At 36.3% G+C, this 24,978-nt stretch overlaps 1 protein-coding gene across 5 annotated transcripts in view; it reads left to right on the plus strand.

The window, feature by feature from the left end:
- The window catches only part of LOC108625858 (protein lingerer), a 57,832-nt gene that overhangs the window by 21,606 nt on the left and 11,248 nt on the right, over positions 1-24,978 (plus strand). For 2 of the 5 annotated variants that reach the window (XM_026814312.1, XM_026814314.1), the window contains exons 2-7: positions 660-783; positions 7,685-7,774; positions 21,175-21,294; positions 23,044-23,213; positions 23,737-23,930; positions 24,292-24,324. In XM_026814312.1, coding sequence (XP_026670113.1) covers positions 660-783; positions 7,685-7,774; positions 21,175-21,294; positions 23,044-23,213; positions 23,737-23,930; positions 24,292-24,324 — 731 coding nt within the window. The remainder of the gene's footprint in view (positions 1-659; positions 784-7,684; positions 7,775-21,174; positions 21,295-23,043; positions 23,214-23,736; positions 23,931-24,291; positions 24,325-24,978) is intronic. The other 3 variants (XM_026814313.1, XM_026814315.1, XM_026814316.1) reach the window with 3 other exon arrangements.

The following is a 24,978-nucleotide window of genomic DNA, read 5'->3' on the forward strand; positions in this document are numbered from 1 at the left end:
ACCCTGGGTTGGTCGGATTTTGTCAACATCAATAAAATGCCAATTAACCATACTTAACTCGTTAAATATCGAAGTTAGAAGAAAAATGCATAGAATCTTTCTTGTAGAAGACGTCAGTGCCTACAACTTCTGTATAACAAGCTTTTCGTCAGCGTCAATAATTAATTGGATATTTTCTTCTATACTTTTTAGCACTTAGCTATTTATCATTAGCATTGTTCTTCCGACATCTGATTTCTTTTTAATTATAGAAAATGCGTTTTTCTAAGGTACATAAACTTTTGGGATAGACTATATAGCCAATACATCCTTAAGTGCATTGGATAAGATATTGTTCCGACATCGATTGACATTCATTATCATCAGCGCTGTGTCTATCGACTCGCCTGGTACGCAACAGCATTAGAATTTAGATGGGTACATTAGCTGAATTTAGCGTTGTCTAGACCTCGGCGTACTAATGACTGTTTATTATACGCACGTGTTGGATTTTATCTCCCGCGAAATATTCAGACACGACTAAACGGTCCGTAGTTGCTAATCGAACAAAATGCATTCCTGTGTGCTCTCAAGAATACTCGATCATCCGCTAAGTAGCACCGATGCATTGTTAGTATTCCCGTTATGCTATGTTTGACATTCTGATTTCCTATTTCCAGGAGGGTTCCGGACAATGGGTCAGCCTCGACTCGGAACTCGAGATGAGAGGTACCGAAATTATCGGCACGAAAAAGCCAACCGGCCACTCGCTTCTCATAGACTGCCGTTTGGAGCTTCCGTTCGGTAAGTCAGCAGAAAAATTTTCCCGTTTTATTCGGTGTAGAGATCAGTTGGTGATACAGCATGTCTGTCAGAATATAAGCGTACGTATATTGTATCCGCAGATTGTTTATCTGTACCCATACCATATCATATATAGATAAATGAATGGAAAATGTGGAATAATTAACAAAATTAAAGATACACGTAAATAAGACTGTGAGCTTAATTAGCGAAAGAGTATACAAATATGTAGGCAGAGACTATCTCGTGCCTTTGAAATGGAAATATTTGAATCTGAATTACAAATATACTGCGCGGAACTTTTCATCGATTTTTAATAAACACGGAAAATTGTAGCATCGAGTACTTTTAGTTAGTCCTATAGTAATTCGTTCCAGTCTTAGTTTTAATTTGCTGTTTAATAAAATTGCGTGAGATAAACGGCTCATTTGATTAGAAGTTATCGAACGTTCGTTAATGAACATAAAAAAGAGGTATTGTTTTATAATTCGAAGCTAAAGACTATGGCCAACTTTTAGATCTTGTTGAGTCCAAATCAATTGCGTTTCTTAATTAAAGAGGAATTAGGCTGAGGTGTATTTTATAAAATAGTCAAGACCAGAATCAATCAATATTAATCAAAGTACTCGACAATGTGTTGCTCAAAACCAATGAAATATAAATTGTAGATTAGACCTACAGCTTTTCATCGTTAAATATCTCACATCGAAGATACACGTCAATAATAAATCCATTAATATTATTAGCATTGCTTGTATATTTTCTATTCATTTATCCGAATTCCCCACTCTGGAAGAAGACCTTACGAACCGTTAACATGGTGCACGCAATATGTACACGCGTTAACTGAGAACACGTGACGTAAAAGTACTTAAGTTGCTCTTTACTGTGCGAGATATCATCGAGCCTACAGCGATTGCCAAAAGTATCAACACTTTTGAGAACGTTCTTATCGTATCAGATAAAGAACTTAAGCCTGGATCTACACATATGTTAATATTTAAGACTTTCAGTTAAAGAAAAATGTAGATATCTATCTTGAGTTACATTTAAGATTTAAACAATAATAAATAATACAAATAATAATATTTAAATCGTAAAACTGATCAGTGCTAAACGATGTAATCGCTGAAAACGAGCAGTAAACGTTAAACGAGAAGAAGGAAAAGTTCGACAGAGGTTAAGCGAAGGGAAAAGGATGTAGTTTTCACCGAAGGAGGGCGAAGGCATGGGTGGGGTGTTGAAGCCTGTGAATGTATTGCAGCGGTAAATCAAAAGGGTCGAGAATGAAATTGCCTGGCAGTAACCAGGAGCACTCATGTAATCGAAGCGATAATGAAATGCCAGTGGATCGTGCCATTTTCCTCTGCTGATTGACATAGATCCACTTGAGAAAAAATGAAGACAAAATTGTCCCGCGCTGTACCGTTCTGCGTCCAATCGCATCGCCACCACCAACCACTACTCCGTGTTTTCGAGTGACTCGAACTTTTAATTGAGTACGTCTAGAAGCTTGTCGAGGCTTTGGCTTGGCGCCCTGTTTCCTATTCCTCTGCCGTCTGTTTCTCTATTTCCTCGCGCTATAACGTCCATCGCAAATGGATCACATGTGCTTGCCTACGTGCCCTCTTATGCACGTACGTACAGTAAGAGGCGAAGAAAGACACAAATCTTTTGAATCTGGAATTCAGATTACACCCTATATTGTAATTGTACACATAACTGGAACTAGATTGATTTCTTCTGAAATAATAGTTTATATATAAAATGTTTCGAATAAAAGTTGTATGATATCAAGGGCGACATACTAATTCGATTTAATAGATACTTCGTATATGAATATTTAGAAAACATCCTCCTAGGGAAGATTTGCACAATCAAAAAGAGATCGAAAATTGTTGTTCGAAGCTGTTCAGATTACATACATGGATATTCGTTATAGAGTAGACATGTATTTGCGTTCTTTTTTTATTTCTTCTGATTCTGAACCTGATTGTGTACAAATATTTTGATTGCAAATGTTTTCATGTTCATTTCTACGCTTCACAAGTGAGAACGAGAAAAAACAGTTTCAAGAAAAGCACGAACAAAAACGGGAGTCCGCGAGGATTCGTTCCCTTCGTTATAACTTTCTCAGATTCCCTTTGTTACAATGCAGTCGAAGTTTCATCCATTTCCTGCAATTAGTTCGTTGTTTTTCTACAAAATTAAAAAGTCGTTCAAGATTCTATTTCGTCGCGTTCGCATGTTTTCACCAGCGCACAAACGTGGTGGAAAGTCAGAAACAACTTTTCGGAACGATGTCCTGTAGTACTGAATTTACTGCTGTGCTAGGAAATTTCTAAAACCGCTCACAGAATTTCGGTGTATAAACGAAGTTAGCGGGTATTAACGTTCGAACGATGAAGTCGAGAGTCGTGAAAAGTTTTCTCCGCAGTTGGTAAGTCGTTCGTTCGCGAGGTTCTCTTTTAATTTTCCCGGCTTCTTGATCTCTCGGGACGATCGATATTAAAGCGCAATGACACAGATAAAGTAGTGTTTGACGTAAAAATGGACCCGTCGGTCCGATCGGTTCCTCAACCGTACTTAACAGCGTACAGCATGCATTATTTATGGGTGCCGACGAATAACTGCAGAAATATGTAAATCCATTGGTTAGGCTGGCCACTCGGTAGAAAGTGTAACCCTCGATTGATTTAGAGTTTAATAGATAAGCAGTAAGTACTTTTTCTACCAGAAGACTGTCGCCCGTGCGCAAATCACAAACAAGTTTAAAAAGTCGTCAGCGCCTCAATGTTCAAGCACGAACGGTGAAAGATAACGAACTTCTGATAAAGATTTTGCTACTCCATATTCCACTATTGCGAAATTTCTTTTGTGACACTGATTTGGTGTAGGACATCAATTATTCGTGCTAATTGGGAAACAAAACTATTCGGACAAGTAATTTTTTAGGTCTGAAAAGATAAAATTTCTGAGGCATGCGCAATCTAAAAATTAAATATTTTTAGGTAGTGTCACGTTGCGGATTTCTTCTAGTACAAACGTTTATAAAGTATCAATTCGTTTGTTATATTTCTTCTATTGTAATGATATTTAGTGAATGTTTAGTTTCGCCACGTATTGGGTTAGTACATGGGCTAACAGTTTTATGACTTTTGTGTAGGAAGGTTGCCAAAAAGAGGGTGACTTTTATCGAATTTTTTTATTCCCGAAGGACCGTTTCAGGGGTGGAGGGTTTTGTCCAGTTGGTTTTTTTCTTACAGAAGTAGCGTATTTTTATACCTTCTCGGCATATTATCGATCCATTACTATCGATCCCTCACTTTCTCTCGAAATAGGGTTAACGACACGTTACGATACAGCCATGGTTTTTTCACTCATGCAAAGTTCTACAAACGCAGATAATGAAAAAGATCTTCCAAAGCCTACTAAAACATTTTATTTTCAATACCTCTAATTCGTAGATCAGGGCAAAAAATGTGAAACATTTGGGCAATGACTACACTTAGAAAAGTCACACGATTATCCCAGCTTTTTAAATCTTTTTCGCATATCGATCAGTTTTCAATAATAAAGCTAATGAAAGATTTTCAGTTATTTTACATCGTTCCCGGAAAAGTTTCGAGCGCCCTCTAAACGCGACTATATTCATATTTCCGATATTTCGATGACGTGTTAAAAAAGTTGATCGCTAAACTTTGCCAACACGTTTTTTATAGTTGATAAATGCTAAAAATCGTACAATGAAAACCGATAATTCGTGACAGCCATTGAAATGTTTAAAAAAGTCTTTTCTCCCTGAAGAGCTCGGGCTGGGACTTCGTTTGGTTGGTTGGTAGGAGGCAGCTTTCTTAACGCAAAGGCACAAATTATTTTTCGCCACGCGATGCTCCACTTGACCGTGTTGCGAAACGAAGAAAACGAGGGCGTTTATAATAAACCTACCAGCAACGAAAGCTGACGTTTCACTGCGCGTACCGCTCCTTTCCCCTTTTTCTCCCCGTTTTCTCTTACCCTTTCCCTTCATCCGCATTCCACTCCACGCTCTTTTTTCCTCCATTTCCTCCTTCGTCTCTTGTTTTTCTCTGCCGCGTGTTCCTTCTGTTCTCCGATCCACGCCAACTAGTTTAATGGAATTCTACCGAATGCTGCTATACGTCCTGTTCTCTCACCCTTTCGTTCGTTCTTTCTTGTGTACTTTTTGCTGGTTGGCGTTCGCCAGTGCGCTGAAACACCACCGGTTCTTCGCTTTGAATATTAAGCTCGTCGTGAAGAATTCTAACAACCGAGAATACATAATTTAATTACCGACCTGTTTTATTTTTGTTCCATTCTTTCGTACTTTTCCTAATTGTCAAAAATCATTAATCGTGGAAGGAAGTTATATAAAATTAATGCCGCGGGATTCGATTGAGAAATTAGACTTCACCTTAATTGACTAGAAGAAATATTTTCAGATTTTGACAATTTATTTTTTGACAATTGTAAATAATTATTGATACAGAGTATAGCTTACAAAGAGATATGTGTATTATTAAAGAGAGAATATTTATTTAAACATTTTAAAAAGTAGGTTTTGTGCAATCGTGTTTTAAGTAAAATAAAATAACATAGTGATAACAATTAGATTTTTCTCACTTCAAATGTTCAGTTTATCTTTTCAATAAAGAATTCTGTAATCTCTGTAAAATATGTATAGCAGATAATTCTACACAATTTCAAAATGTTGGTGGAGTTTAATTTCGTGCACCAGAAAGAATGTCCACGTTTGCGTAGAATTGTTTTCCTGCGGTAAATCAAAAGAGAACGCGTTACCACGCGCTATAGTTTGTACCCAATTAACTTCCGGAAATAAAGTAAATTCTCCGGTACCCTCTTCTGGTTGGATTCGTGAATCCGTGTTAATTAAGCTTTTGGGAATCTGGCCAGGGACTTGAACGTAGTATTTATCACAGGGCAACAATTTCTTGCTATAGGTAGATATCACTAGGTACTATTACCACTACTAATACGAAATAAAATGCTTCCATTTATTGATAAAATTGTGTCATTTTAAGTTACGTAATTTTGTGTGTACAATTGAGAGAAAATTAACCACTTAGTATTTTAATCACTTTTAACATTGTCATTCGACAGTGAAATTTTTAAAACATTTTATACGCATTATTATACGTATAAAAAGTTTAACGAAGTCAGACTTTATTGTCCTGAAGCAATTTGAGTATAATTACCAAGCGGAGATCGTTTACGAGGACACTTGTTTCAGGCGCTTGGTCATTCTGTTTGTAATGTTGGAGAAATAGTCTATTCACTTGCGAAGTTCACGCAAACCTTTCCGGAATCGCGGGTGTTATTTGGAATCCCCACGACGCGACGCGACGAGGGGATAAGATCGTTTCTCACGAAACAACTAAGCGACTCGTCTCTCTCCCTTTTATCCTCTCGTTCGTTTCTGTTGTCTCATCCCTTGAATCTCCCAGTTGCTCGCGAACCGTTCCACAAGCGAGGAAGATCGAGTCGGCTGCATTTCTTCTCTTCCTGTGCGCTCTCACGGGAAGTCGAGGGGTGGAATAAGTATTGGAAAATAGATAGAGGATTGGTAGGCTGCGTGATACGATCAAGAGAGCCGAAACAATCTGTATATCGGGGAGAGTATCGACATGTTCGAGGTACGACAATGATAAAGTAAGATGACTATCGGTGACACGATGCAGAAGGCGTTTCGTATTAAACTGAACGTTTAATCGCGTCGAGGATAGGTTGCTGAGTGAAAAATTGCGAATACCTAAGGGAGATGCCTGAACGAATGTTATCAAGAAATGGTTCCTGACAGTTCTATAGCTCGCGTGATAAATTGTTACAATAAAAAAGGATGGCACTGAATTATTTGCTTATTCCTTTGTTAATAGGAGTGGGTTTCTTCATACTGCAAAGTGTTTCTATAATTTATTTTTGCGCATATATTATTATAGAAAATTTTGTTAATCACTCAATCTTTTCATGACATGATTATCAAATTTTAATAGTAACCATCGGTTTGGATGTGCTCGATTAATCGTTCGAAAAAAGTAACTAAGAGTAACAGTCACGAGAATATAGGTTGGCAAGTACATCTTGTCGTATATGTACATCGCGACGATACATGTAGACGGAAAATTTCTATACGCGATGTTGACCTCTTTCTACATTTTTCTCCGTAAACTATGCTATTGTCATGTATGCACGTTGGCTGATGTTCGATCAAAATAACGTGAACGATGGAGAGTGTTGGCAATAAATTGAAACTTTCATTGTTTCCCTATATCCTATATAACTTCCTCGATTTATTATTGAGTCTTGAATTCCGCTTTCGTGCACCAATGTGTAGTGTGCACGCGCGCATCGCATACATTATAAATTATGCAATATCGACGTGTCTCGCTATAACTTCCAACACACTAAGAGAAACCACGTAAAGTACAATAGCATTAATATCTTACGAGGGAAAGGAGGAATCGTTGTGATTTTCCACTCTCGTTAAATGAAATTAGATGAGATTCGACGTAAAAACGACGTGCAACGTGTCGTAAAAATAAATGAGAAATTGTTAATTCTCTTAATATTATTAAAAATGTACAATAATTATATACTTCAATTCTTTCCAAAATCTCAAAGCTTTTCAATAAGGTATATAATACGCAAGAATGAATATTATTTTATGTTAAATTTATTTCGTAATCATGCAATGCAAAGTATAAATTATCTATACAATGAAACACTTTTGGTAATCGCTTGTATGCAAAGAGTATCTCAAACTTTGAAGTGCTGGTGAAATTAGGGCATGATCGCGATTGGGATCATGCATACCGGTACAATCCTTTAGTCTTTAGTCTGACAATCAGTGTATCTGACCAATCAGGAATGTGCGAACAACGAACCAGATGGAAAGCCCTGCTAACGAGTGAAACGGCAATGCAGTTGCGAGCAGCCCGGCCCATGTGTGGCTCAGGTACCCTCGTCAAAGATCCTTGGTTCTTGATCGTAGGACTGTCCTGACTTCAGGATCGTCCTTCATCCCAGAGACCTATTCGTTTCGCTTTTAATATATACATATACATATCCTGTATCTTTTTGACCAATGCATCTGACTTTACACATAATCGTGGATCATTTCTCGTTGATCGGTCTCTCTTCACTCTTTGTCATAATTGTAAAACCAAATACGAGAACCAAAATAATATACCATCATCGTATTCCTATAATATAGTACACACCTGACGTATAGTAAATGTTACGTCAAAATCATGCATGATGGTTTTATCAAATGTTCTTTCCACCCTCTTAAAACTATACATATAAGTTCTACTTCAAACATTTTTCCGTATCTTCCATATTTTTCCAAATATTTACTTGTTAAGATTAAAATTAATCAGCGAATATATTACAGTTTTATTTCTCTTCCAATTTTCTCGTACTTTTTATTTCATCTTTTTACCGAACTTAAAATATCTTTTCATTCTTTTGTTGTATCGAAAACAAATAATATTATCTATACATGTATTAAATTGTACTATCATGTGCGGAATTCAAATATAAGCTGCAAGATATTTTAAATGAATTAAATAACCTGTTACCGTATAGTGAAAGCCTTCAATTGGTTTTATACTTATGATACGCAGAGTGATTGTTACAACTGTCATATGAATTTGTACATGTACGATTATATCGTGATTTCGCAGCCCACGTTATCTATTGTATGTTTCTGTACACGTTCCTCTTCGAGGCTGAAACTTTCGTCGACAGAAAGTTTCGAATCGAGTCACGATTGACGACGCGCGTGCACGATCTATGAGAAATTGGAAACCACGCTGTTTGTACGTAATTAGCGATACGTAAGCCCCTTATTGCTCGTCAGCCACTGCACTTCGGATTTCTACTAGTACTACTAATACTACAAATCTGATTTTACACCTCCTTTTTCTTTTCTTACCTTATAGTCTTTCTCTCTTCCTCTCGTATACCGTCAGAGATGAAGCGGTTCGCGCCACGATTGGTCGGTTCAACGGATATCGAAAATCGTTTTAGACATTGTCGGGTACGTCGAAGAAACTCATCATCGTTAATCTCTCAAGTTTCGCCACTGAAAGGAGGAAGGAAATCACGACTGAAATATTTCGTACAATCTGAGATGCACTTTAACCCTTTCGCGCCTAACACCGGCTGTAATGCACGGGTCCACGATGTACTCTGTTCGTACATTTGTAGTGTTCAAGGAGTACAAAATGATTTGTTCGAAAATAATTATTTTTTCTGAATGATCAACTGGTCAAGCCTCCAGTTTCTATGAAAAGGGAATCCACCTGTTTGTTGAAAGAGTGATAGAGAAAAGAGATGACTTCATAAAAAAATGTGATAAAATGTGAACAATAATGTGAATGAAATAATGTCTTATCTATTCTAATCAGGCAAGAACATTTGCACTCACTCAGTATATTAGCGGTGGTTTATGTAGAATTATAAATTGCTTACTTTAAAGAAGAGTCTTATTTCTTCCAAAAACATGTCAAAGCGGCACAGCGTTATTCAGACGTAAGACGTACATTAGAACGCCAAAGTGTCCACTTTTTTGGCGCACATAGGGCGCGGAGCAAAAGGATTAAAGTTTCGCTTTCGAAAGTATTTGTAATGGGAAAATAGTCAATGTGAGTTGAATTTGGGGACTTAAATATATCATGCAATATTTTCAATCTAGAAATTTGAGATATATTAAACTATTAAAATATTCATATAAAAATGCGAATATTCAAATATTTATGCATTGATTTTCTGTATTCAATAGTATAATAAATGATCATATAAAACGAAGATGAATTTTTATGATTTAATAATGGGAAAAAATGAGCTGGAGCTTGAAGTTGATTTAACGAGAAAAGAATTGCGGATTTAAAATTTAATCGCTCGTTCTCATTCTTAATACTTCTTCCCAACTCTTAAACGTATTTCTGGACTATTGGCATAAATGGTTCACTTCCTTTTACTTGATCTGCTTCGGTGGCAAAATTATTGAAACGATTGATTTAAATTCCATTCGTTGAAATGATACACTTTCGCTTCTTTCCTAACGTCGTTCTTTGTCCTCTACCACTTTCCATTTTTTTTTCCAACTTCGAATTCGTGTGTTTCACCGTTTCGTGCACATAGATATCCTTCTATTCCATTAACTTAATTGCAGAGAGTGGGCACCTTTGAATTCGTCGTATATGAGTGCAGATAGTCACGCCATTGAAACTCGTTCCTATCGCTCCTCGACCCGCTATATGTACTTTGATACGACTTATTAAACGACCCCAATTATGCCATCAGGCAGCGTGACCACGTTAGCTCTAACAGAAGGGTGGTAAAGTTTTTTACCGCGAAAATCACCAAGAGAGATCGACTATTTTGTACCCCCTTCACATCATTTTCCGCTTCTTTTTATAGTTTTTATTATATCGCGTAACAATGAACCGAACAATCGTCGCACCTGTTTGGAAAAAAGGCATTTCACATACTGTACACATTATTCGATTTATGTTTTCCTGTAATATCAATACTAATTTGTATGATTATCAAGAATCAGTTTTCGTAAAGAATTTCTATCAATGTATTAAATATATTGTTGAATATATTCTTTAGCATCCTATTATAATCATGTTTCGTATTGAAATTATAAGAAATTTGTACATTAAACATGACACATACATTTATAAAAGTTTTTAATAGTAAGTCTTTAAATATTTTCGTGAGTCACTGTGAGTATCAATCGACGTTTCTGCTTTCACACTTATTCTTTCATGATCTCTCTCTTTCTGTTCCCGTTTTCTATCTCTCACACCTCTCTTTCTCTGACTGTTTTTTCTTTTCATCCAATGTTGTCGCAACATTTTCTGCTTTGCAAAAAAAAAGAGCGGGAGGAATTCACGAAATGTTTTTTAAATTGAAATACTCTTTCGGAGTGGAACTACCCAATCTGTTAAAAAAATACCGTAACACAGGAATGTTGAAAATCACCTCCTGATTTGGTATTTCGTTCCTTTTGAACCCCCCTCTCTTTCTTCGTACGTTTTGGAAAGTTCGTTTTTAAAAGCACACACTATCATTGAATATAGCAACAACATCGAACTTTTCCCTTCACATCATTTTCCGCTTCTTTTTATAGTTTTTATTATATCGCGTAACAATGAACCGAACAATCGTCGCACCTGTTTGGAAAAAAGGCATTTCACATACTGTACACATTATTCGATTTATGTTTTCCTGTAATATCAATACTAATTTGTATGATTATCAAGAATCAGTTTTCGTAAAGAATTTCTATCAATGTATTAAATATATTGTTGAATATATTCTTTAGCATCCTATTATAATCATGTTTCGTATTGAAATTATAAGAAATTTGTACATTAAACATGACACATACATTTATAAAAGTTTTTAATAGTAAGTCTTTAAATATTTTCGTGAGTCACTGTGAGTATCAATCGACGTTTCTGCTTTCACACTTATTCTTTCATGATCTCTCTCTTTCTGTTCCCGTTTTCTATCTCTCACACCTCTCTTTCTCTGACTGTTTTTTCTTTTCATCCAATGTTGTCGCAACATTTTCTGCTTTGCAAAAAAAAAGAGCGGGAGGAATTCACGAAATGTTTTTTAAATTGAAATACTCTTTCGGAGTGGAACTACCCAATCTGTTAAAAAAATACCGTAACACAGGAATGTTGAAAATCACCTCCTGATTTGGTATTTCGTTCCTTTTGAACCCCCCTCTCTTTCTTCGTACGTTTTGGAAAGTTCGTTTTTAAAAGCACACACTATCATTGAATATAGCAACAACATCGAACTTTGCGTGCTTTTTTGGGAGACCAGCACCGTGTTATTAAGTGAAGCACGTAGTGAGAAAGAACTTCGTTTGATCTTCCTTTTAGGATTTTAGGAAGTATTTTTATACATTACATATATACATATAGTAAAGGTATAGTTAACGAGTTGCGACAAGATATAAGGAGGAGTTCCTTTAGTCTGACGTAGCAACATTAGATCTACAAAATTACATATACATTTATCGATTTACGCTCATATATAAAAGCAGGTTTTCTTTTCTTTCCAGTTGCTGTTTTTAGTTTCTGTATTTATCGAAACCGAGTTTACGATTGTTCACAGGATCAGCTACTGATTAATTGATCGTCTCGTACACAATAGTTCTACAGTTATAACGCTAAATGAGAACTATTCAATTGGTCGATATTAAGTTGAAGAGACAACTCCTTTATGTGTACTTAGAATTTTTTATTTAATAGCACACAATTCACTTTTCGGAGCACCAATTATCGTACGTGCACGCAGTGGCGCGGCGATAGCACAAGAGAGGTGAATATGGATTGATGAAAGAAAATAAATGAAAATGATAAAAATAAAAAGAAATCGTATTTGCGTGAAGTTCGTTATTAGGTGGATGCAAACGATAAGTCAGTTTCTAATAATAATGCCTCAACTATTTTCGTCAATTATTATTCATTTGTTTCACTTTATGTTTGTGTATGGAATAGTTGCATTTTGTGGTTCATCCACAAGTGTCTGCTTATCGGAATTCGAATTTCTTTAATTTTTTGCGCTCACCTAATGCACTACGTGCGACAATAAATGGTCTATTCAATGCAGAACATTCTTTTGAATAAGAGGGTACCTGCAGATGCATCGAGCTATGGCTGCGACACTGTAATCAGTTACCGATTGTCCGTAGACGTTTTCTGTCCTGTTACCTATAATTCTTTTCTATCGCTCGTATGTTTGCTATACAACTAAAAAGGACGAGTATTTAAATAGGAAAATTCTGTAAAATTCTATGAAAATTCCAACGACAATCAAACTACTCTAATTTATAGTTTTATAATCTAGCGTTATTTTAATATTGCCGGTAGAAATTATTATATTGTCTAACAGCAATATAATTTACAGTATCGTGATTGATTAAATTTAGTAATATCTAAATTGCACATTTTCTTCCTACTTTTATACTCATCACTGTATATCGCGATTATTACTATGTCCCAACACTACGATACGCGATTTATTACATGAGAACGAGGATCCCGCCAGCTGATCGACTTTTTGTCTACATGGTATTGAATACGATTAGTATGGCCAACCTTTTTTAGATTAGAAATTTTATTCACGCATGACGTAGCATCGTTAGTGTCTAATGATTCAGGAATACCTTTTAACAATCGAGGAGCACAAACGTTTAAACGAACATAGTTATTTTACTTCGTTACAAAGTACGTTATTCCTGTTAAGATCGTTCTATTCCTGAAGCTTCCTATGAAGCTATTTCCGTGGTCACATGTCATGAATACATATAGTATGTGTAACGATGAATATTTGAAGACTAGAAAGCAAAACTTTGGGGAATTATTGTACACGTTGCTTGAAAGAGGAAACTAAAGTTTTTATATTTATACATATCGTTGTATCCAGATCGACAAGTATAATTAATTAATGCGACCCATCGAGAAAGAGAGATGAATGACAGGTTTAACTTTAACTTTAAAATATGTATAAAGCACTTCGACTGCTTTTGCGATACGAAACCTTTAATTTACAAAATACTAATCTGAAGTTAAATCATTATGTCGGATATTAAAATTAACTTCACTTTAATATGCAAACAGAATTTTAATTAAAAAATTATTTAATATCGTAAGAGGATCTCAGCTTTTCCAGTTGTTAGGTGCCCTTTAAGAGTAATAATGGTTAATAAAGGTAGAAAGAATACTTAAACCGATAGGGAAGTACGATCAAAAGACTTGGAAAGAAAACTGAGATATAGGTGTTAGAAGAATCAAAGATTACGTACTAAAAATTTAATGAGTTACAATTTTTAATAAATTAAACGAAGAGTTCCAAAGATTTCGATCCTTGGCCTTAACTTGACATCAAGATCTTAATTAATGAAAAAGAGGTCAACAAGAATTTTTTGGGCAGTTTCCTAATATTTGTGTGCGACTTGAGCAAAGTCAGACATGCGTCTATAGATGCAGTAGAGGAATATTGCATGCCTCCGTAATTTTAGCATTATACAAGATTCGCGATAAGTTAATCGTGATTTAAAACTCTCCATTCTAACAAAATATTTTTATATCTTAAGGGGCTAGATTTTGCATTTGCGCGATATAGTAGAGTAGAGCGTCAATGTTATCCATCAAATTGGCTGAAAAATTGAATAGATATTGTAATTGTCATCCTTTTTTTCGACTGTTCTTTCGGAAAGCTGAATTCATTTGATAACATTTATGGAGAATTGAAATATAGTTGAAAAATTCAGGAAAGTGGATAGTGAAATCTGACAACCAACGTTCATTCATATTATTACGACCTTAGTATCACATGCCAGCAATCACACAAATGTCTGAAGAAATAGCTGCGGCTGGAATCTCTGGCTAACTTTTTTTTACTCTTCTCGCGTGGTGAATTCAACCGGAATGAAATTAAGTCCACGCTCCGCAGTACAACCTTTTTGTAAACGGTTTAAAAAGCTCTCACATGTTCATTGGCCTGTCTTCGTGGCCAACAAAGCCTCCTACTTCTTTACAGGGATTATACAAATTTTCCTGCTTGGGTGGCGAGGGTTTTTAGTTTCAAGCGGGCAGAAACACACTAATTACACGCTTCTTGACCGCATCGTGTCGATAACCGAACGGTTCTACCGGGATATACGAGATTAGAGCAGAAGTAAAAGTGTGATTAACGGAACGGAAACGATTTCTTGGGGATTTAAAGTTTTCCTTGGCCTTCGTATCTCGAGTCTTGGATACGGGTCGATCGTTTCTGTTCTTATAATTTGTTGCACGAAGATGTGCTGGATTTGAAAAAATTGTTTTATCAGTAAATTACAGTACGAAACTTGTGGAGATTTCTCAAGAATTGGTACAGCTTGGAACAATGATTCTCGATACGTTTTTGATTTTGTTTCTGCTATAAGGACAAGACTCGAAAAGAGTAATAAATTATTCCTCATTTTTTTAATGTTCGATGAACAACAACAAAGATCAGTTGTAGAAATCAATCCTACATGAATATTGCTTTTGCTGTTTAAAACGAAGTACAAAACAACATGCATTTTTAAATTAAGCAGCGAGATTGAAACGATTTGTTCCTATAGTTTCAGTATAATGATTGCTAGATTTTCTATGGAGAATTGCAAATTATTCGTCTGCATGTATATGAACGTAACCCAGATTTTAGCATAAATGATCGTTAGTTATCCTTGTATAATTTGTACGCACTTTACTGGCTGCATACAAAACTTATAATGACTGTCAAAAAGAGTAGTGCGTTTTATATTGCAAGTTCAATCAAAATGCAAATTTAGAAAGGATAAAATTCAAGAGACCCTTGTCGAGAATTTATTCGTGATGAAATACAAAGTAGCATCACATCTCGCTTCTCAAGATGACAGTTCTGTGTCGGAATTCGACGGTGCACACAGAGTGAATATTTACAAAGAAAGGTAGATAGGGAATCTCTTGAGGGTTGAGCGCGAGAGGAAAGGTAGTGTCTCGGGTTGAGACAGACTTTTCCCATTGTTTCCTCCTTACGAAATTTGTCAATATATCGACAACCAGCTGCTTCGTTCGCTGGACCATTACCAGTGCGCTGTACCGTGCACTTACGTGTGCATTTATATATTTCGACCGATCGATTTGCAACGCGACACGACGCGTCGCGCTGTATCTCGAAAAATCTCGTGTTGCGCCGCCACCGCCGCCGCGCGGAGCGTTCGTTCCTGTGAAAGTGCAAAATACTTTGATCCCCAGGCCTCGAGCACCGGAATGGCTGAAGTGCAGCCATAGTACGGTTTTTTTCTTTTTCTTTACTTTAAAGAGACGTTCCAGTGCCAGGGTGGAGGACCTCGATGCATTTAGGGCGGCGCAACGGTGGGACGACGAGAGAAGAGGTGGCGGGAGTAGGAGACGCGAAAAGGGGTTGGAGGCGGTGGGAAACCCTCGCCAACAGGGGCTGGGAGGTCTCAAAGAAAAGAACTACTCGCGCTGCCGAGACGCTCTCCTGCCAGGGCTTGACCCTTTTTTTAATTGCATCCAGACCAAAGTTAGAAACAGCGAACGGTATCTTTCGAGGCGAGGGAAAGAAAGAAGGATGGAGGCGAAGGGTAGAGAGAACAAACGAAAGACGAACGGGACACTAGTTCGCTGGAGGAAACGATGTGTACTAACGTTCATAAATAGTTAAATAGGATTTGGTCAACGTGCGCTTGATAAATTAAACTTACGATGGTCTTGTGATTTCAAGGAAACTGCTTCCCGGACATTATTAAAGATTTCTCTTCCATTCGTTCCATTAGTTAAATAGATCGTGATAGTTATACATAATAAGTATCATACAATGTACACATTTCAAAAGTGATTTCGGAAATAGATTCTTATAGTTATAAGTGATTTCTTTCGCATTTTGCAAAAGTTAATGATTATTTTATTAAAAGCTCGAGGCTGTCCGAACACTTCTGGACGATAGTATAAGTACACTACGGAACACAACCGCGAAATCCACTATGTGTATGTATTGCCTCACAGTTCTGGTGTTAGAAGGAAATAGTGGAATGCAAAATATGTAGGTCAGTGTCGCTCTCGAGAGCATCGGGTTCGTTTCCTCTTTTTTTCCTTCTCGCTCTTTTTCTTTTCCAATTCCAATCTCCCTTACCTCTGCCTACGCCGCCGCCGCGCCGCCTTATTTTTCTTCCGTCTCACCTTTCTGTTCCCGCCTCCAAATCCGACTTTAATGGGCTCGTGCCAAGCGTATTACATTTCTAATATTATTACCAGAGAGAGATTTTTGCGAAGAATCAGGGGATTAGAGAGCGCGACCCCTTACGACGGTCTCCTTCGTTCCTAGTTTGCGAAAGATCTTTTCGTGGTCCTCCTGTTTAATGTTCATTAACAGTTCGTTTGCTTAATCGCATTTAAGGGTAAGCCATGGCGATTATTTTGCCGGAATTAGAACGCATTAGCGTTGAACATAATCCCTGTGGCTAGTGTTAGGTAACCTTAAGGGTGTTTAGGTTCGTTTCGCTAATTCCTTTCACTATTTGGATATTCGTTTTCTGATTATGGTGTTGATGTCAAACGTTAATTGGAAACAGTGTTAACATGCATAAAATCAGCTTCAAATTTCTGCTTCTGTCGAATACTAATAGTGGACGTAGAATGCATTTCTTCGCAATAAAATGTGAAAATATTATGGAAAGAATCGAACAGTTTTAGACAAGTTCCTGCCTGATCGGAAATAAGATATTACTTAATACACGTTATCATTTAAATTTTATCATGAGATTTTTTTTATGGAAACTTTCCTGAATTCTATCGTTTTTTTGTGGAAACTGGAGACTCGACCAATTCGAAATTGATCCCTCAGATCAAATTCACTATTTTCGAAAAAAAAATGTTTTTTTTTTTTACTTTTTGGAGAGCACGCGCACAGTACATCTGTACGAACAGAACAGTTTTTGTAGGCTCTTCCGAAACTTATATAACAACACAGTGAAAGTGAATTTTCCTTCCTTCATATTGAAAAACTGTTTTTATGCACAAATCAACTTAAACAGTCGATGTTGAAAACTTATGAGGGAATTGTCTTCTGATAAGTTTGTTAAATATAAAATAAGATGATAATAATGCTAAAACGAACATCTATTCCAAATTACGATGAGATCTGACTCACTTTTAGAAATCAGGCACGAACTTTTGCACTGATCTAACATTTATTCAAGTGAAAAATATCTTTTATCAGTAATTAAGAACACCAATAATTGTAATACAATATCCCTTTTCAAGAGAGTATGCTTATACATATAAGTCAAAGCATAATCGTGATATTCAATCTTCCGTGTCTACATACATTTGTATGTACATAATGGAGTACATTTTTCACGATTTCATCATTATCTCGCATCTAGGTTTGCGGAACGCTAAGTTTCTTGAATGAGCGTTTTATCGATTTTGTAGAATGACATACGAGCTCCCCGAATGCCAACAATAAAAGTAATATTCGCGTGACTGGCACACATTTCATAGCGAAACACGTTATACGTATGTATGTACGCATGGGTATGTATATACGTACATACCGTGCGCGACATATTTCCAGTAGAAATTTTCTACGGAAAGGAGTCACCAAGTAAACTATTAATAATTGCGCACTAATCCATTAACAAGTTCTCGACTAGTAAATTCGTCGTATTAACATACTTCGGGTTTAATCCTATTCCCAGAATTTAAGATACAATTTCCATATATTTCCATTGCTAATTGTAGGATACATTATACTACAATCTCTAAATCTTCTTGACGCTGGGTTATTTTTGTCTTATTTTCTTGCCGTTAGTACAAACGAAATTTTAAATAATCTACTTGTTTCGATCTTCTTGGAATGTTAGATATCCCGTAATCGATATAAATAGCTCGCAATCGATAAGCTGCTGTCAGATCACGAGTGGAAAACTAGATAGACCGAATAAATCTTGCACATGCTACTTTCCTGACGCAGAGTCTGCCTACAAAAAAGGAGAAACGAATTGGGTCATCTACAAATGTAAACCAAATCGAAAGCATAGGAGTCTCGTTAGAACTTTTACGATACGAAAATCGGGTTGCACTATTCTAGCATAATTTAATGAAAATACTAATTCCGAGTGAAAAATTTAAGGTTTATTTACTATTCGTAATTGGTTAATTGTCATTACTTTGTGTGAGTACAAGCGTAATGTAATGTAATTAAGTGTTGAAATTGAGCTGAAATGTTTCACAGTTGTATTGTAGCCCATCAAGTAAAAGTATATTTTGCTATATAAATATCTAGAACATCTAGTAGACATAGAATACTGCTTCTATCTCAAAAAAGTTAAATTTACTCATCTATATATAAATTGCTTTTACGAAGGATTACAACTTTAACATTTAATGAATAGTGTACACACTAGGTAGTTTTAATTTCATTGGCTTCGTTATTTTATTTGACGTAAATAGATCATCTTGAAGTTTACAACTCCGACACGCATAAGACGAGGATGGAGGACGAACAAGGTGGGGTTAAATTTGATACGAAAGGGTTGGTTGCGTAGGTATAGATCACGAATCCCGTTACTCGGAGGACGGTGCATCAGTGCAAAAGGGTTTCCGCCAGTCAGGTCGGTTGCGTAATAAATCGTTCCTAAGCTCCTCAATCAGTGCGCCCGGCCACTACGTAAATCCAGTCGGCACACGCGCGTTTATGAGGGCGTATCTCTAAAGGACGCAACGCCAGCTATGCTTCATTCAACTGCGATATTAGTAAACCGCTGAAGTGAGCAAGACCGCAGTCAATTTACGCGGCTTAAAATGCCTGTGCAGCGGTCCGAATACGGATAAATTGAAAGACAATATAACGACGCGGCGCGATGTAGTAGACACTGATGAGCACGCACTTTTGAGATCTGACGATTACTAATTGCACAAAAAAAACTGAAGTTCTTCATAGTCAAGATTAAGAGTTGTCTACGGTAGATCATGGATCATAATCATTATATAAATTGCAATAAATCAACCGTATAGATACTCGAAATCAACATTTGTATAAATAATACATATGTCTCTAATTAACAATAAATAATGAAACAAAATATTATTTATGTTTCTGTGAGTAGACGTTTTCTTCAAAAACAATAAATGGTCATCTACTATCAATTCAAACCATAATTAAGGATGTATTGGCTATACAGTCAATCCCAAAAGTTTATGCATTTTAGNGAAAAAACAGTTTTTTGCAAATTACTCATTAACTATTGACGCTAGCGAAAAACTTTTATACAGAAATTGTAGATCTCGTCGTCCTCTACAAGAAAGGTCTTATACAATTTTCCCGTAGATTCAACGGTTTAGGAGTAATTAAGGAAAAATGAAATTTTTTGCCAAAAGTTCGCCGTTTTGACGCTGGGATGGTCGGATTTTGTCAACATCAACAAAATGCCAAATAATCATACGTAACTCGTTAAATATCAAAGTTAGAAGGAAAACAACTTTTATTTGAAGCATTTTTCGCAATTTTGAAAAAAATTTTCGTCAGCGTCAATACTTAATTGGATATTTCCTTCTATACTTTTTAACACGTAGCTAGTTATTATTAGCATTATTCTTCCGACGTCTGATTTCTTTTTAATTATAGGAAATGCGTTTTTCTAAGGTACATAAACTTTTGGGATTGACTTTATAGCCAATACATTCTTAATTACACTAATTTATACATATGTGGCACTATAAACTACGAAGCGTTATTAGACGATGATTAATACTGTTGAACGCAAAATTTGTGGTTTTTATAGCTAGCTCGCGAATAACTTTCAAGCAACGTGTACGCTCGACTCTTAATAGCGTGAGGAGGCGTGTGATGTACAAAAGAACCCGATGACACGGGTTTCCTTTTAAGACGCCGGCATATTACCGCACTCGGGGCGGTATTATCCTATAGAACACCCGGTTTTTCATACCTGATTGAGATCTCGTTAGAGAAACATAGCGTCGTACCCGCTTAATGATAGAGATAATAAATGAGAACGAAGAGAACCAATTGTAGGGTGGAACCTCCTGTATCCGTATTAATGAAATCGCTGAGGCCTGCTAAATACATCTGTTTTTTTTTTAACGTACGGTGTTTTTGCATTACCGGAATTACGGTTCAGCCAAAAAAATAACGGTTTTGCTTGGCTGATTAAGTATTAGCGAACGTGTATGCGATTACGTCGATCGTTCATCTAGGAAATTGGGCTAAACGTCAAACGCAACATAAGTAAACATCCGACGAGGTAATTACGTTCTAGGTAAATGTATATACATTATCTAATTAAATGTATAGTATTTTAGACTCGCGTTAAAAAAAGACGGACGTGTACAGTTGGCCTTAATGAAGAGCAATCACTTTTTCCTGCCGAACTTCATTTACTTAAGCCCAATAATAAGTTTTTCAATACATTATAATCGTCCTATCCTGAAACTTGGAGTCAGTAATGAACAAAGTAAAAATTTGCTTTAAACATTTATATTCTACAATAACTTCACAACAAAATATATTTATCTTATTATTTCATTAATATCGAATATTAAAAATCGTGTAATGAAGGTAAAAGTGTTTAATGAATTTGATATTGATAAATTATACGAACATGTCGGTTTTAGTAACAGAATTGTAAGACGATATATGTAGCTGTGTAATAACGATTTATCGTATACGGGAGGTTCTATTTTCACAAATGTCGACGGATTAGAAACGGTGTAGAAGCAATGCACGCGATTAACCATTTTCCCCAACCAATGTCTATCTTTCCGAAAGACCCCGAGAACACGGAGGCAGCCGATCTGCAGAGGAAACTGGAAAGGCTGAACAACATGATGGACCAGGAAGCACGAGCCGAACAGGCACGACGACAGATATTGTACAATATAGGACACTGTAAGTACTATAAAGCCAAGTCATTGATTCTAAGTAGCTGCAGTTTTATTTGAATATACTTTCTCTCTCTCTTTCTCTTTATCTGTCATTATGTTTGTCTCTCTCTGTCTCTCTCTGTTTCTTTTTCTCTTAGATAGGAGAAACGACTCTCTGAACTTCGCCTCTCAATTGTTATAATTTATAATTCGTTACGCGCCGTCATCTACGCTGGTATCATTTTCCTTTCGGCGTCGGGCATGGATTTACATTGAACAATTTATGTATGTGTACATGTATCCGTCGATGTTCTATATGTGCGTCGGACACGAGTGTCACGATTAAATTATTGTTATTATAACGATTCTCTGTTTGTTTCTGTGAATTATTGATGTGCACGCGGATAACGCTGGAATATTTATGATTTCGCGTTTATTGATTCATCCGTGTATGGCAAAATTTTTGTCTGCAATATAACCGTGATACAAATGGTGAGGTATTGTTTGTATCCGTATATGTTAACTATTTATTTGGACGCAAATTGTTTTCATAAATATTTAATCAGGAGCAAGTTTAATTTTAACCAAACGAGTCAATATTTAAATAGCTGTCTCTAACAAAATGTTATAATTTAACAATTTTTATTTAAATTTTTCTTCCTGATTCGTTAGAAGAAACTCCAAAGTTTATTATTTTTTTTTTCGCTCTGACTAAAATTCGCTTATACGTAGTATTTTCGCTTAACGCAGTAACAATGCTCAGACTACGTTGTCAGTTTTATTTATAAAAATTCAACTGCAGCGTCGCGCAGTCTTTCCTGTTTTCCATCTACGGTCACCGATCATACATGTAGGTAGTTATTGCTAGATGCAGTGCGATTGTGATTGCATTAGGCAGTACAAGTGGATACGTATTTCTGTGCAATCCGTACACGCGTGGTATTAACCACAGCTTCCTTCTTGTGGTTATCGTTCATCGGAGAGAATCGCCGGTAATTTACCCCTGAAAATGCAACCCCCTTTACGGAAAAATCTCTTGCTTAATGTAATGTTAATGATTGTCACATCCTTGGCATGATACAATTTTTCAAATCAGCCTTTTCCTCTTTCCCTCCTGTTTTGCATAGAGAAATCTACTGTAAATTTTATCTATTCTTAATCTTTTCTGGTTGATGAGGTTCATTTAGGAATCTCATTAGCGACGAAAATATTAAATAAAGAAATGGACAAGTCAACTATTTCCCGTTTTCCTGGTTTTGCACAGTTTTAATTACGGAATATATACAATATCGACCAATTTTGTATTTCGATGAAATACTTTCGAAATTATTGTGATCTGCGAGCTGCTATTAGAAACGAAACCGATTGTCACTTGCGATGATCTCTTATGTCCCGGCTACGCCGCATCACGGTTTATTTCTTCTCTGTGTCGAAAAAAGTACACATATAGAAAGAAAACTCATCGTGGTTCGTTTTCAATCTGTCTCGGAAGATCTCACGATTGAAACGATCTCGCAATTATTTAATAGAAATCTATCTCATTATTGTCGCACACACACTTATGATCATACAATTTGATTCTTTCTAGGAAAGCAATGTTTTGTCTGATGAGAAAGATGTTTGTAGGAAAATGTTGAAAACAGCACCATCAACGAACTTGCTTATTTATGTCGTGCCGTTTTTTCTCTCAACTGATACGACGCGCGATGCATCTGGCGTTTGTCTATGAAAAGTACTACCTGCCTAATAACAATGAATTAAATTACATTTTCAGCGGGTTACTCGGAAGACTCAGACTACACATCGGATCTGAATTATCCAGTAGGAGGACAGGGCGCAAACAGTTCAGCCTCGCAGTTTCGTACCGCCGCTAACCAATTGGCCACCCCTCAAAGATCCCTCGAGACCTCGAGAGAAAATAGCTACGAGAGGGACGATCATCAGGTATTTTGCAAATCGATACTTTCTATCCGTGTTTATTAATTATCGGGTTTAGAATTATCTCGTTTTATAATGTCCAGGTCTTCGATTCTTTATTCGTAGGACGAAATTTCATTACCTTTCTAACTATTGAATTACTCTCTATCCCTATCTTCAATATCGACCAAGGATCTTGTTATTTTTAAGAAACCTCATTAAAAGTATATTTTCTTTAGAGTCTTGAGGTATCAAATATTTGTGGGAAATTGAATAAACGTTTACCGTGGCAATTAAGACGCTCTCCTTCTATATTTTTTGTAGAAATGTTTGAAAAGTACGTAACAATTCCATTGCTTGGTTTGTGACGGGTAAACGAGCTGAGTAGAAAATATAAAAAATAATTCTCGTATAAGTGTGTGGGTGATAGAATATAATGCATTCGGGAATAGGATTTTGATTACAGTTGTTTTATTATTGTTATTAGTGTGTTTGTTATTATTATTACAGTTGTTTGAAAGAGAGGACTGCATGCTTATTTCTTTTATAGATTCCAGCTACAGTCGGAGGAAGGCTAGCCCCGAGTAATTATGGAGGCTACGGTGGATCAAGCCATAGTCCACGATACGACGAACCATACCCCGAAGAAGGTCCACCGCAAAGGTATTCTCAGTCTCAGCACGCTTCAGAATCTTCCGAGCCACTCTTCTACAATAGTAGACCAAGACACTATAAGGAATACAGGTATTATTTAACATTTACCGAGCCTTAAAACACAGCTATACACACTTCGATATAAAGTAATGTCGCGATACTAGCCAGAAATAACAATTTTTACAGAGATACTTCTTTTGTTATTATGCCTACAATTAGTAGTCTCCTTTTCTATCTACATCTTTTCCTTCTTTCTCTTTTACTTTGCTACAACAAAGGAAATTAATAAGTGATTAGTAGGTCGTGTTGTCAAAAATAGTTCACGTTTCATTTTTATAAACTTGTATTTTTCGTATCTTGACAGAATTTCGCTAATTTGCACGACTCTGATTTTGAATCGCGTGACACAAGAAGAAAAAAACGTTTTATTGTTTTCTTCTGCCTGATTTAGACGACGGAAGCACACGTGGGATTACGAGGACAGGTACGAAACGAGTACCCCAGCTCTGTCTCGTGAGATTTGCATCGCATATAACTTGCATTCTTCAGAGATACTTACAACTCGCGTTTCATCTAACGTGTTTCTTTTATTAGCGCGTCATCGTTAGCTCGGTCCCTGTGTACTCGAAACACCGTCGTGGTGGCTTTTACGAGAACATTTGCACACAACTAAATACACATCACTATAGTTCGTTACACGGTAGTATCGCATTTCTTCCAATTGCTTAGTCTCTCGCAATTGTTCATCGATCGCTCATATACTTCACAGATCACCAATTGTTTGAACGAGTTTCACGATGATTTCAAACACGATCTTATAGATTATAAGATCATAATTTCAAAAGTCATTTGCTCGGCGTTAAGGACTAACACCACTGTGGTCGGTCAAAGCAATCGATTTTTTTAATCCTTAACTTAAAATGTTTTTTGTACTCTTACAATTAGAAATAATATGCACATACTTGAGACTCGATATTGCATGTGAGAAATGAAAGGTCACATATAGTTTTGTCATTTATACGTACTACAGATTGTCATTTTTCTCGAAATAGAATTTTTTGAAATGGCTATACCTGTCTTCTTGAATCGATTAAATTTGAAATTTTTACAATACCTTTATTATAACATAATCTACTGC

Source organism: Ceratina calcarata, unplaced genomic scaffold (assembly GCF_001652005.2).
Source record: "Ceratina calcarata isolate Rehan_Ccalc_2016 unplaced genomic scaffold, ASM165200v1 scaffold376.2, whole genome shotgun sequence".
In the NCBI taxonomy this organism is placed as follows: domain Eukaryota; kingdom Metazoa; phylum Arthropoda; class Insecta; order Hymenoptera; family Apidae; genus Ceratina; species Ceratina calcarata.